This window comes from Miniopterus natalensis, chromosome 16 (genome assembly GCF_054644295.1).
Source record: "Miniopterus natalensis isolate mMinNat1 chromosome 16, mMinNat1.hap1, whole genome shotgun sequence".
NCBI classification, from domain to species: domain Eukaryota; kingdom Metazoa; phylum Chordata; class Mammalia; order Chiroptera; family Miniopteridae; genus Miniopterus; species Miniopterus natalensis.
Window position 1 is genome coordinate 21,393,616 of NC_142096.1, and position 15,036 is coordinate 21,408,651.

The 15,036-nt window shown below is 42.7% G+C and overlaps 1 protein-coding gene across 1 annotated transcript in view; it reads right to left on the minus strand.

Moving 5' to 3' along the window:
• The window catches only part of ASPH (aspartate beta-hydroxylase), a 138,778-nt gene that overhangs the window by 51,784 nt on the left and 71,958 nt on the right, over positions 1 to 15,036 (minus strand). The window contains exon 17 of the mRNA XM_087825602.1: positions 12,667 to 12,708. Within this exon, the coding sequence (XP_087681728.1) occupies positions 12,667 to 12,708 (42 nt within the window). The remainder of the gene's footprint in view (positions 1 to 12,666; positions 12,709 to 15,036) is intronic.

Here is a 15,036-nt window from a genome sequence, read left to right on the forward strand (position 1 = left end):
CTGTCTCTCTCTCTCTCTCCTTTCCTCTCTCTGAAATCAATAAAGACATTAAAAAAAAAAGAAGAAAAAAAGCTCAAGATCAAATGGCAAATACGTTTTGGTAGAGAGATGATAATAGGACCCCGTTCACTATACACAACAATTTTCAAGTTTTGATCAAGTGATCAGTAAGAGGAATTCAAAAGCCTATGAGAAAAATGTTCACGAACAGAAAGACAAATAGATGGGAGGCTACTTTAAAGGCAGATGCAGACTGCACAGTACTCATGTCTCCAAATTTCCTGTAATGTGATTACGGCCTCAACCTCCAAACAGTACACTCAGCCACGTACTTTCATCTAAAAACAAAACAGATCAAACCAAAAACTTGGTCCAAGATGACTGACCAAGAGCGAGTGCCAATGCACTAAGTATGCCTGATACTTACCATTCACCTAAAAAGCAATTTAAAAATATTCCTCATTTTTTTCTTCCTAACAAGTCTCCCCACTCGTGTTTTATAATCACAAAGACATACTCCAGGAATTGTGGAGCTGTTTTCAAGCTTCTCAGGGGGTAGAAGACAATCTGCCTCTGGCCTCCTCCCTCACCACGCACAGGGGTAAGTAATTAATGGCACACATCACATCCCTGCTCCACTCTCCTGACTGCAAGTGCCATGGGAAATACACTGCCGAGCCACGCTCTGGGGTTCGCGGCCGCAGTTAAGAAGCAAGATGCGGTATGAATCAAAGTGACAAGGCACAGGAATAAAAAGCTCACCCAAGTTCATTGGTTTTATGGCGAAGCTATAATTTGCAATTAATGCTACTTCCACCCTATGACTTTCTGAATGACATTACTAATGACATCACTAATAGGGTGGTATAAATGCACAGAGAAGTCAGTGATCCTTGGGACAGAGGAGCCATATTTCAATGGAGCATGAAAATCAAAGTTTTTACCTGAAACGCACCTTTATCAAATCTTAACTTTTATGTAAAAGATATCAATGAAAGGCATCATGCTGTATAAACAAGTTTCATCCACCTTTATGTCAGGTTGCAAGTATATTGGCACAACTTGAGTAAAGTTGGTAGCTAACTGGCCATGAAGGCTCCACATAAATTACATATATACATATATATAGTCCCAGAAGTGGGCTCTAATTAAATCTACTACACGAAGCAGGAAAGGAACAAATAGAAGATACCATCAATGGTACTGAAGAACCAAAGGGGAGAAAGTGTGAAATTCAGTGGATATTAGAAAACAACAGATTATAACAATTCCCCCCAAAAGTGGTAGTGTCAAGAGTTTCAAGACAAGACACTAATCAATTTAAGCTGTGTTAGAGGGCATCCCATGATATCTTAGGAGTACTGACCTTGGAGTTTTCCCTATCAACCCATCATCCCTGTCATTAAAAATAAAGTATCTGAATTGACAGGTAGGTGGAGCAGAGAGTGTTCCACAGATACCACCCTTGCTCACTACCTGAGGACCAGCTCTAATGTCATCCCTCCACGAAAACTTCAGCTGCTTTCTCCCCCAGCCATGAGTTCCCTCTCCTCCATGCTGCCATCCCTTTCCTCAGGTCCCAGGTCCATTCTCCAAGAAGAGTCAGAAAACAAGGGGTGGCTGAAGTCCTAGGACCTGGTGAAAGAGGCTATATCTTCACCCAACACAAATGAATCACCCGTATAAGAAATGTACTAGAATATATACAATTCCTTCTCTTACTCCGTTCACCTACATGTGCTGACTTCTTAAAAATTAGTGAGACCTCTAGTAATGAGTAATTTCCAGGATGTATGACATAGATGCCTTTAACCACCTCAGTGATGCTTTCTTATTACTTTAATGATAAGAGTTTTTACAAAGTTCTCCCTGGCAACCCAAGATTGGTTTATAGCAATGACCCATTAAATGATTAAATGCTGAGCTCCTTTTGTGTGGAAGGCACAGCCAGGCCCCACTGGGAGGCAAACAGTGACCAATAAAGTGGGGTCCATTTGCTTTTATTAGGTGTATATTTTCCCCAGCTTCATCCCATACAGGAATATATCTTCAATAAATGCTATGTCCTAGATATCCAGACATTTTGAAACACATATGACAAGGGGTAAATTAATTGTTTCTAACAGTTAAGCAGGGGGGCAAAAAAGTCCCAAAGAAGGCAGTTTCTGGGTAGCTGGGGGAATAGGGCCTGAATATGGGTCAGTCGGAAAATGGTTTCTCCTAGTCAATGGCAGAGAGGCAGCCAGTCCTCTTCAGCAGGATATGCGCAGGGCTGGAAGAGACTCATCTTGCTTCCAACATTTGCTGACATCAGTGCAATAACGTCTAATGTAACAGCAAAAACTAGACCTATTAAAATATCATTGACAAAAGTCATGTTCTTTAATACCTGAAGTCTGAGCATGTGTAGATGGCAACTGAGAATTCGTTACCATTATTCTCGGCCCTGATTGAAATTTGTGAGGTTTAGCAAAGGAATGAACCTGTGTGAGGTCACAGAAGAGTCTGCAGGTGAGACAGACATGAGCCATGAAAGAAGAAAGGGTCCACAGCCAGATTCAGACCCAGACACCACCCCAGCCCAGCTCAGCATCAACCCACTGCACTGAGGAGGCGGTCAGTGGTCCTCAGATCCTCGGCCGGCTTACTATCTGTGGCTCATATACTTGACTTTAAGAGAGCTGTTTAATTAACTTTCAAGGGTACTTTCCATAGTATAGCCTCAGCTCTTCTCAAATAATCCTCTTGCTGTCTTTATAGTTTACTAAATTAAACAGTCCCTTCAAGTGGGATTCAAATATCATTAAGGAATAGTATCTGAACTAGGCGGACCCAGTGAAAAACGTTTAGTTAAGATGATCCTGGTACACAGACCAGACTGACCAGGTGAGCGGCACATCTGGCCCAGCAAGTCTCACCCACGCCTGCACCTTGGAGTTGCTGTGCCCCTGAGCTGTGAAATCAGAATCGGTGGGGTGGGCCCAGCCCACATTCCAGAATATCCCACAAGCGGTTCTATTTGCAGGCGGGGTTGAGAAATGCAGTATCGTACCCCGGCGTCTAACTGGAATCTGGCTGCGTTTGGGTGCATCACGGGTTTCAACAGCAGTTAATTAACCACAGAGTAGCTTCACGTCCTAGACGGCAGGCAAGAAGGAACGTGGAACGTTAAACAAGAGCGTTAAGCCAGCTGACACGCCATGAGTGTTGCTGATACCACTGCACGGACCTGGTGCCTGACGCCGTCATCTGGACCAGCTCCTAAGGGTCGTCTTGGGGACAGAGCCAGCGATGGGGCTCTGGGGTCTGCCAGTGCCTCTGGAGGAAGGTGAAGCCACTCCTCTATGTGGAAATAATCTGTCCCCAAACATCCTCCTGCTCCCAGCTGCACTAGGGGGCTGTTCCTGAACCCTGTGGTAGTTAGTGGCTTCTCCCCGTTGCCTGTTGCCTGGTGTCTGGCCTCCCAGTCCCCATCTGCTGCTTGTGCCTATTTCCTGTCCCATCCTTGAGTGTCTGTGTCACCTCAGGCTCCAACCGCTCCCACCCTGCCCTGTGCCACTGATGACCAGGCTCAGCACTGCGAGGTCTGTGCGGGTGAGGAGGGAGCAGAGAGCATTCTAGAAAGAAATAGCGCATGACTGACAGGCCTTCCTGTCGGGGTAACTGGTCCACCTGGTTCCTGGGAAGAATGTAAGATAATCATCCAAAGTGAGAATGGATTTCATTTATTTTCACTATTACTAATACTTTCTATTGTCAACACACACTTGATTTTTAAGTGAAAAACATAAACATATGGCAAGAATTACCTCTGCAAATGCCACAATGATCTACCATTATATCAGAAGAATGACAAATGCTGCAGGGAAGGGCTCTATAATCAAACCGAAGTAATTTCCGTAATGCATTTTTCAAAGTAATGTCCTCTCCAATCTGAAGTTTGCTTAAATAAATGAATATACTCAACTACAATAGCACTGTCTTTTTACGACACTTTTTTTTTTTTGGAAAGCTTAATTTTAAGCGAGCTTGGGCATATGTGGCTAATATGTTAATCTTTAATTTGCCTCAGTATATGAATAATGCGTTAATACACAGAAAAGTGGATTATTCTGAGTAGAAGACAGGGCCATATTTCCCATCAATTAAAAAAAAAACTTAGATCCTAATGACAATTTTAAAACACACTAACATCGCTTTTTTTCCCAGAAGAAGCCTATTTTACTTTCCTGCTCCTGTTGTCACGATCAGAGGAATTAGCTTTGTAAAATGTTGAGTGCTCAATGGGAAGCATTCGAATGCGATTTTAATGACAGCAAAGACTTTGCTGTTATTGTCCTGTGGTGTGTTTGACGGGATAGTCACTCTGTGCACACAGGTGTCCTGAGTTACTTCTTGTATGGCTAAGATCATAAAATGGAAAACAGAAAAAGAAAACGTGTATTTCAACAGAGCTAAAAACTTCCACTATACTTGCTGAGACTAGTAATATATGCTGAGGTTATTTAAATCACTAAAATTGCTGTAATTAAACTTCTCTCTAAATCAGACTTGTATAAGAGTCAGAAATCTCCTCTAATTAACTTATCTGTAGAAGTAATCAGACAATAACTGCTGGTATATTTTAGGAACCACAAAAACTACTGTAGCTGTTGAATGTAATAACTATAATAAATCTTTAACAGCAGTTATCTCATAACCTCCTTTCACAGCTGCAAGGGTGGGAGGGAGATGGTTTTCTCAGAGCTTTTCCTAGAGTTGGTTTAAGTGAGCTACTGCTACATTGCTCTTCTGCAATGTGGGAAAATTACCAAGGTGTAGTGTGTGGACTGAACAGAACTGCCAGCCTGTGCTACATCTAAGTGGGCTATTAGTGCTAATAATGAGGAATATATAGTGTTTTTAGGGACTACCCAAAAGAATGAACCAAGGCACATCCAATGGGCAGATAAAAGACAGAAGGAGTACATATACTGACCACAAATAATCTGGTTCAAGGCAGTGATGACTCAACTGAACTCATGTGCATTAATGGAAATGATCCTCAGAGACTAATAATTAAAGCTGATGAGAGGTGTCTTCACTTATTTATCCTAATAAGATTAAGAGAAGGACCATGTACCACACTTCCCAGGAAAAACTTCACAGAAAAAAATTTTTTAAATGAAAATACTTTTCCATTAGGCTTGATTATTGCTCTTGTTGGTTCCATATATCTTCCTCACGATCACAGAAAACTCAGAAGTATTCATATGAGGTACTAGTTGAACCAAGCTGATTTACTGGCTATAATATAGCAGCTTCAGCCTTTCCTTTTCTTTTTTAATATATCTTTATTGATTTCAGAGAGAGGAAGGAGAGGGAGAGAGAGAGAAACGTCAATGATGAGAGAGTCATTGATCGAGCCCACAACCGGGGCATGTGCCCTGACCGGGAATCAAACCCCGATCGCCTGGATCCCAGGTCGACTCTCAACAGCTGAGCCACGCCCGGCCGGGCTCAGCCTTTTCTTTAAATTGCATTACAAATGAGATTTCTGTGGAGAACAATTTACAGTGTCAAACATGACTTGTTTTCTAGTGCCATCTGGTGTTGTGTTAGGGCACTAATTACTGCACCTATCAGGAAATCTTTAAATGCCTTCTTAAAGACATGCACAAAATATACTGTTTAAGCGTATCCCTAATTATAATAAAAAATATCATGGATTATTAAATATTAGTCTAAATCAAAGGAAAATTTCAGGAAAAGTCCTTGATCCAAATGCAATTTTAACACATACACACACACACACACACGCATGCACACACGCAAGCTAAAACGCATTTCCTTTTCTCAGGCATGAGTGTTGTGTTGCTCCTCAAATTTCTTTAAAGGCTCACAAGTCCTCAAATACTAACTGACATTTGATATGTATAAAATCAGTAACATATTACATCCTTTTATACTCAGTGAACTTATTCAAGCACACCTTTTAGGTAGCAGAGAGCCATTTCTGACTCCTTTCTCTCATACCCCACATATCCAATCCATTAGCAAGTCCTACTGCCTTTACATGCGAACACATGCAGATCGAACCACCACTCACCACCTCTACCCCACACCCTAAAGCTGGCTGCCATCATCTCTCCCTGGACTACCACAATCGTCTTCTACATGGTCTCCCTGCTTCCAATCTTGCACCCTTAGACCCAGAACCAGCCTTTTAAAACCAGCTCAGAGTCTCCCAGTGGCTTCCAGTCTTCTTCAAAGGCCTTTGTGATTCAAACCTTGCAACCCCTCCTACACACCCTCTCACCCCTCACACGCTCCTTGCTAATCCTCATGTGTTAAGAGCTTCTCACTTTAGGGACTAGGAATGTGCTGTTCCACCAAGGAACTCTCTTCTCTCTGGTGGCTGCACAGCTCACTCCCTTGCATCTTCAAATGTCGCTGCTCCAGACGCCTATCTATAGAGCAACATCCCTGCCCACTGTCATTCCCTGTACTCTTTCCCTGTTTTATATTCCTTTTCACAGTTATCACTGCCTATTATATTCTAATTTTTATATTCAGCTTATTATATTCTAATCATATGTCTAAACACACGCACACAGAAACACACACACACACAAGTATAAGTACCATGGGAACTGAGGCTTTGATTTTATTGACTGTTTTGGCCCCAGTGCCTAAAACAGAGCCTGGCACAAGGTAGGTACTCAATATGTTACTGAGTAAATGAATGAGTAAAAATAATTGTTTGATTTCAAGATCTAATGAACCATTTTTTATTGCATTACTTTGTAATTCACACTCATATTTTATGGTTGTGAAATATGGAATATGTGGGAAAAAGTGACATCCAGTGGGGAGAACTGATAACAGCAATTTTATCTAAATCAGATGGATAATCTGATCCCATTTAAGAATGTGGCATCTCCAAATGAAGGCCTATTTTGGAATAAACCGTATCCCAAACCTGTGATTCTATCAAAATAAATTAAACCTAATTCTGTAAAAGCAAGAGGTCATATAATTATTAATTCTAAGTAAAAACAAAATCCTTCCACCCTCGTCAGTATTTCCTCATCAATATACTTGGGAAGATAATATAAGTATAAAATTAGACAGCCTAATAATTCATGCTGAGACTAATTTAAATTACCATTAAAAATCTCCATTTGGGTGGGAGGAGGTAGAAGAGGGTACGGAGGGGGTAAATGGTGATGAAAGGAGACTTGACTTGGGGTGATGAACACACAATACAAATACAGATAATGTATTATAAAATTGTGTATCTAAAACCTATATAATTTTATTAACCAATGTAACCCCAATAAATTCAATTAAAAATCTCCATTTCTATATTACAAAATTAAAATCTATTAAAAACATGTCCAATTTTTTAAAATTAAGGTATAAATTGATGAAACACATTCCATTTTTTCACTACATATTCCAAAAATGAAATCTTTTCCCCTCCCTATCAGTTAAAAGCATCATAGAAATGCGTAAAAAAATAAATGGAATTCCCAAAGCTGACAATTTGCTTAAATAGGGTTTTCCATGAATGTGTAGTAGCACCTGTTCCTGCATTTCACACTCAATAAAATACTTTATTTACACACCTTTTGGGTGCTGATGTGAACTGCGTTTTCCACGCTGGAGAGCGATGAACCAGTCAAGAGAAGCTAGTGCACTGATTTTCTCCAGTTTCCATGAGAAACCAGCCGAGGGCGCCCAGCTGCACTCCACTGGGAAATTCCCTTTAGGATCAGATCCCCTGGGGAATGAAGCTGAGCAGCCCATGCCGGGCGGTGCAGAGGGAGGCAGGCCCTGGGGTGAAACGGAGCCTCCGGAGGGAGCAGGAGCATGGCTCGCAGTCATCCAGGCTCCCTGCCGGGGTCCCTGACTTCCTCTCCCACTGCATGGCACCCACTCTGGGCTTCTTTGGGGTGCCCCATCTCAGCCTTTGCACAGACCATTCCTCTGCTCTGAGTGCTCTCACAGCTGCCTTCATGGCATCGCTAACCTCCTCGGAGACCTCCCCTTCCTCCCTCCCCTTCCCCTCCTGCACTCGAGCGAACTCCCCATCACTAGTTCACTTTGCCTGTGTGGCCGGACTCCCTGGGGAACCGTGAGCATGGTGAAAGCAGGAGCCTTGTCACTCTCTCACCCGCACCCACTGGCCTAGAACAGTGCCTGGCATGCAGTAGGCTTGCAAACATATAATTGTATAAATAAATCAGTATTTTTATGTGTGTGAATGATGAGAAGTTGATAGTTTTTTAAAAAAAAATATTCTGATGACCTATGGAACTTTTTAGCATAGAAGAGTAGCCACTCTCCTAAAATATGGTGGGTGGTAAAGTATATCTTGCTAACAAATGTGTAAAATTCACCATGCTTAACACTGCAAACAGCCGCCCCCTCTCAATATTTGATATTCCCTCCTTCCCTAGAACCAGAGCCCTGAATTTTAGCTTTAACAAAATTCTGTCCATTCAACATAGTTCCTCTAAGCAGCCTACTCCTCTCCCTCCCTCCTTCCTATTATCTGGGTGTGGCTGTCATGACTGGAGTTTGAACAACCCTTTTGGGACAGGAGGCTATGAACTAAGAATGGCAGAGAGGCAAGAGAGGAGCTGGGTCCCGCACAGGCCACTCAACTGGTCCCGGGTATTTATGTGGGTAAGAAACTCCTATCTTGTTTAAGCCAATGAACTTTGAGGTTTTAAGAAATTATGTGTAATTGAATTTAATTGTAATGGAAATGTGGGGATTTATAAGGCAGGTGTGAATCTGATATATAACTCAACTCCTGGAGACAGGAGGGAAGAAGGGTAAAAACAGGGGTCGTTAAGAAAACCAGGATTTTCCTAAAAGTGTTTATTTCCCTAACCAATGTAGGACAGGGAAGCAAGAAGGGCAAGGAGGGTGTGTGTCCGCCCCTTCTCTGCTGTGCTCTGGGCTGGTATCTGGGACCAGAGAGGGAGACCTGGGTAAACTTGTCCCCAAGAACGGCCTCAGTTTACATCGGCGGTCTCTGCCTTGAAGCCACATGAGGAAACGGTTATTGGTCCAAGGCAAACTGAGTGATGTGGGTCACTTTAGTATTTTGTAAAGCTACATTTATTCAATTTTAAAAACTTTTATTCTTTTTGTAAAAAAATTTATCTTTATAGTTGAAAGAATTACGGATGTCCCCTTTTTTCCCCATTGACCCCTTCTCCCCCGCCCCAGCCCCGCCCCAGGCCTTCCCCACACTGTTGTCTGAGTCCATGGGTTATGCACATAAGCATATAAATTCTTTGGCTAATCTCCCCCTGCCCCCATTCACCCACCCCCGCCTTCCCTCTGAGACTCATCACTCTGTTCCATGCTTTTATGTCACTGGGTGGACCTGGAGAATATTATGCTAAGTGAAATAAGCCAGGCAGAGAAAGACAAGTATCCCAAGATCTCACTTATATGTGGAATCTAAAGAACAAAATAAACTAATGAACAAAATAGATCCAGTCACATAGAAGCATGGAGCAGATTGTCTTTTATTCTTAAATTGTGTGTCTTCTTGGGTTAAAAATACCTTTGCTTTTATAACTGATTATGACAGTACATGTGGATCTTTTAAAGTCCTGTTTTAACAACATTTAAAAACTGTTATATCTATGTTAGATCCCCAAATCAACCAATTTAACCTACTAATAAAAAGCAATCCCTAGTCCAGACATTTGGATAACAGTAGCTGGCAGGGGTGAAGACAGTGATGACAGTAGCAGACTGCGTTTATTATTTACAGAAACTATTTTCATGTTGTCCTTCGGCAATGAAGCATATCCTGTGAGGCCTAAGAATCACTGCCCTCGTTTCCACACAAAGAAACTGAAGGTTAAAGGGTTTTTAAATTTAGGTTATCTTCTCTTTGTTACTTCTGTGCTCCAAAGAGCTTCATGTGTCCACTGAGCTCAGAAACATTAAGTCACAGGAGAGGTAACATAATCGCTGTTTACTTTAGGGATGACGACAGTGTCTTCTTACCCAGTGCCACTGAAGGTTTTGGCTTCCCATAGATTTCCCACAGTTTTGGGTCTCCCATTCAAGTTTTGGGTCTCCCAAAGACTTCCATCCTAGGTGTGCTATCTGGGTCTGGTTCTTACTCCTACACTTTTGGGTTTTATAGATCCTTTAATGTCTGTCCATATTAATTCTTAGTAACTTAGAAACAACAGAAGTTCTTTCAACAAATATTTACTGTCTATTATATGCCAGGCACAGGAAATGCAGCAGTGAGCAAAACAGTCAGAAATGTGTTTTCATGGAAACCTGATTCCAGCGGGAAGTTCAGAAAATAAACACTTAAGAATTAAACTATCAACTACCAGCACACGGTGGTAAATGCTATGGAGAAAACAAAGCAAGGAAACAGAACAGTGTAAGGGGGCTACGCTCTGGAAGAAGGTGAGTAGGGAGGCTCACTGAGAGGGCAACAGGTGAGCAAAGATCACAGCAGCAAGCCGGGTGGGTATCGGGGGCAAAACACTGAGCCTGGGAGGAACGGCCAGTGCTCAGGCCCCGAGCCCTGTGCGCTCGGCAGGGAGGCCGGCGTAGCTGGAGAAGTGTCAGTAAAGGGGAGTCACAGGGCGTGAAGCTGGGGAGGAAACCGAAAGAAAGAAGACAGACTGTGAGAGGCCCTGTAAACCACTGCAGAGAACTTTGTTTTACTGTGAGGGAGAGATGAAGATGCTGGAGGCACCTGAGGCACGCCATCCTCAGTTTTCAAAGCCTCACCGTGGCTACAGTGCTGAGAAAGGTCATAGTCCAGACAAGAGATGGTGGTGGCTGGGACCTAGGCGATAGTGGGTGAAGGTGGCGGGAAGCTGTCGGATTCTGGTATGTTCTGGAGAGAGCTGACAGGACTTGCTGATGGAAAGACAGGGAGGCGTGAAGGAGAAGAGTCGTGGGAGGAGTGGGGTGGGGGGTCAGGAGTTCAGTTTTACATGTATGTCTGAAGTGATGGTTAACCATCCAATCGAGGTCACCAGACAGACAGACATCAGGTAGACATGAGGCAGACAGCTGGGTATGCCAGTCTGGAGTTCAGGGAAGAGACCCAAGCTGCAGGTGAATGTGGGAACCTCTGACATACTGAGACATTTAAAGCTATGAGATTAGATGAGATCATCAAGAGAGTGTGCAGATGGAAACTCTCTGAGGGCTTAGTCCTGGGGCACTCGGATGTTTGGTGGTCAGGGAGTTGAGTATCCAACCAAAGAGGCTGAGGAAAAGCAAACGGTAGGAGTCAGAGGAAAGCCAAGAGAGCGTGGCATCCAGCAGGCGCGGGAAGGAGCTGTGGAGAAGCGAAGCGATGAGCCCTACCCAGAGCCGCTGCTCCCCTCCTCCCTGCCTTGTTTCCTCCTTCTGGCGCTTATCACTCTCTAACAGAGCACATCATGGATGTACTGGAAGACTGGGGAGGTCAGACAGCATGGAGAGCTTGTGCATAATAGCTGAGCTAAATCCTAGTCACCTATAAAGTCAACTGACAGTTTCCACTGGTGAGAAAATGCAGAAACAAGCTATTTAGACATGTGTAGGTAGGTACTAGAAGAAACAGCTAAGAGAGTTGGGAATGGAACTCATGGACAGAGACTGGTAGAGTGGAAGACTATTGCTTTTAAGTCATAACTTTGAAAACTATATCTCTATATAACTGATAAAAATTAAAAACAAGTCAGAAAAAAAAAATAAGCCACCTAGATGCCTCATTCCCAGCCCACGGGCTACAAAAGGATGGCCAGAGGCCAGCAGCTCCACATGCTCATTAAGTGTAATTTCTGTACTGAGAAGGTGTGATCTTACATTCTGCATCCTGTATCTTTTCAATGTAGACACTGCTTTCATCACTACAAATTAAAGGCACTCCTGAAACTGTAATAATGTTTAATTACTGAAGATTTGATCATTCCATTGATACTAAAGGTCCAACCATGATTCTGTCATCATCCATATAATTTTTTAACTTTAAAAACAGCTCCTCACTCGAGTTTAGGAGTCTTTATGGGAGCTGAATTTAAATTTCCCTGGGTTATTACATTTATTAGAATGCCTCTGTAATAAACTCCTGGAAGGCAGAGATAATCCTGTCTAAATGGATATAACTTTGTCTGCATGTCTTTCTTTCCAACATTTTGGAGTTCTTTGAGAAAAGATACTGCGTTGTAGTAATCTTTGGGCCTCTATAGCTAGCACAGTTGCCAACACAGGTGACAGTAAGTAATATCTAACGTGTTCCAAGTGCTCTGTCTGTGCTAGACACTGCTTTAAGGACTTCACTTGTATTTTCACTTAATTACTATTGTGAAACAACTGTAATAGCCTCATGGTTTCTGAAGTTGGTAGTATTATTCCTCCATTACAGGAGAGGAAACTGAGGCACTGAGCTATGTAATTCTCAAGGACACACAGTGAACGGCAAGACTGGGATTAGAAGCCAGGCAATCTCTCTCCAGAGCCTTAGCTCTAAATGCTGGTGTAGAGTATCGATAAATGCTTGGTGGTGAAATCACTGAAAGAATAAACCCAGTGGCAGTTTATCTTAGCTAGTGATATAAAATAAAACCATCCTGCTGTTGAGGGACAGGTATGATGGTGTACATTTGAAAGGCTTTTACTTGAAAATCTCACCTTTTTCTTTTTGTTCTGGCTCATCTGTTTTCCTATTTGTTTCTGAAAAGAAAAGACAAAACAAAGTAAGTACTGAGAAAGTCAACATTCAGTATCTCAAAACGTAGGACCATATCTAAATGAATTCAAATTGATATAATTTTAAAAACATTCCTGGGCAATTTAATTTTCCTCAATCCTGAATTCTTTTACACATACAGTTTGTTATAAAATATTAAGATTAGATTCATTTGAATTACTTATATACAAGTCACCAGGCAGTAAGTAGGTATCAGGAGCCAGGCTATGTGTTTCCCATTTATAAGAGTTTTGTGGGTTATCTCCAACACCTCAAAGCGCCTCTGTGAGTACAAAGGCAAACTGGGGTAGGAGAAGCCCTCATCAAAGTTTGTTCAATATTTTGTCTCCTAAAAATGTAAGACTACTTTATAATTGGCACCATGTGATTTAAAGGCACGCAGTATGTCTCCCTACTGAGAACACCAGTTTCATTCCTCTAGGGACTTCACATAACAGGTGAGCCTTTGGGGGGCCCGCACTGAGCCCAGGTGTGCTGCTGCTCACCTGCCCAGGAGCTGCGATGGGCTGAGATCCCACCTGTGAGTTAATCCAAGTAAATGTCTCTCCCAGAAACGGGTTACCAAACACAGTGAAACCCACCAGGAACCTGGACCGGCCAAAGAACACCCATCCCCCAGGGAAGGCAACGGCACATGACTGTTTACACCTAAACTTCTGCATTTATCACCTCACACCTGGCTTACTGTTTAATACCGATTAGGATCTAGTGAATTCTCAAGGCAGACCAACGGATTATAGTCTCAGTAGGTATCTATCTACTTTTGGGGTGTTTCTAAGAACACGTGTGTAAACATATGTGTTGGAGTGGGGACCAGGCAGTTTGGGAGACTGATAAAAATCACAGACTCTGTCCTTTCCCCATAGTAAACATGCGAGGGTGTGGGTGCAGTGCCCGGTGGGAGCAGGGAGGCAATCACAGACTACTCGGTGTTTTGGTCCCATTTCCCACATTCGTTCATATAAAACATTTCATTTTTTGGAGATGAGAATATGATGCAGGCAGGCTTCTGATGCAAGGAAGAGATTTTTACTGGTCAAACGTTTTTCTCCTTTGAGACCTTGGGTGAGAGAAAGAGAACCTACCTCGAAAACTAGTGTGCCAGGCTTAGCACTAAGTACAACTCACTCATCTTTTGTCCTGACACCCTGTGGGGAAAAGTCTCACCTCCCTCTCTGTGCAAAGGAGGAAGCAGAGCCTGAGAAGGCAGAGTGCTCAAGCTGTCAAGGTCAAATCATATGACCTTCCCACGGGGACCTGCTCTACCTTCCTTGAAGAAGAAACAAATACTAGAGAAGCGCAGGTCTTGACTTTTGCAGAGTGAATTTTATAAATTTGACTGCCATACATTTTTTGGCCAGTGCTGCAAGGAGTATCCAGGACAATTAAAAACAAACCCCAAAACCGGCCTAAGTGCATCATTTAATAGAAGCACTGTCATAGGCATCAGGGATATGAGATTGAAGAAAAGTGTCAGAAAAATCTCACAAAGCTCTTCCTCCAGTGGTATCAGCAACGCCTGCACCCCCCCCCCCCCCCCAGCAAGCCGTTCCCTGGTCCCGGGGGTTCACTCTAGAACACCGGGGATGGCTCAGGCTGGCAGGCCTTTGAGCCTGTGACCCAGCTTCATCTGCCAGCAGAGATAAGGCCCATCTGCTGAGAAAACCCAGCTCCCTAACAGGAAGCGCTTCACAGAGAGATTAAGTGCCTTCAGCGAAAGCGAGTCTGCTCACCCTTAGTTTCAAGTTTTACTTTAATTGTTTCTTCTGGGTACGCTGGAGGAGAAAACACCACTTTCCCAAACCCCAGAAGCTCAATAAGGATGAAGTCGATTTCCCCACAGTGTATGGAGGTCACGAGGATGACAAGGGTGTAGGGGAATGGGGGTGGGCTCCCAGGGAACTACCCACACTCCTGTGGCTGGACAGAAACCTACAGGGGATGGAAACTGGGGCTATTTCACTGTAATCCTGCCCTGAAAATGTAGCATGATAGTAAATGTTATACAAAATAAACAAACATTACCTATTATAGAAGTAGATTAAGAAAGGGGGTGCAGATACTCCTTTGTGATTCTAGTTATCAAAAATGCCTTAATATTCTAAAATGCTAGTAAATATAAAGTGAACCAATTATATTATGCAACAAATAAAAAATAATATACTTCACAATAATGACAATATAGAGAAGAATTCTTCTGCATTTTATTGCACTCAAATAACATTAAACAGAAGACATTTACATTATTTTTAGAAAATCCACTGTTGCCCAGCTTGGCATATATTTGTAAA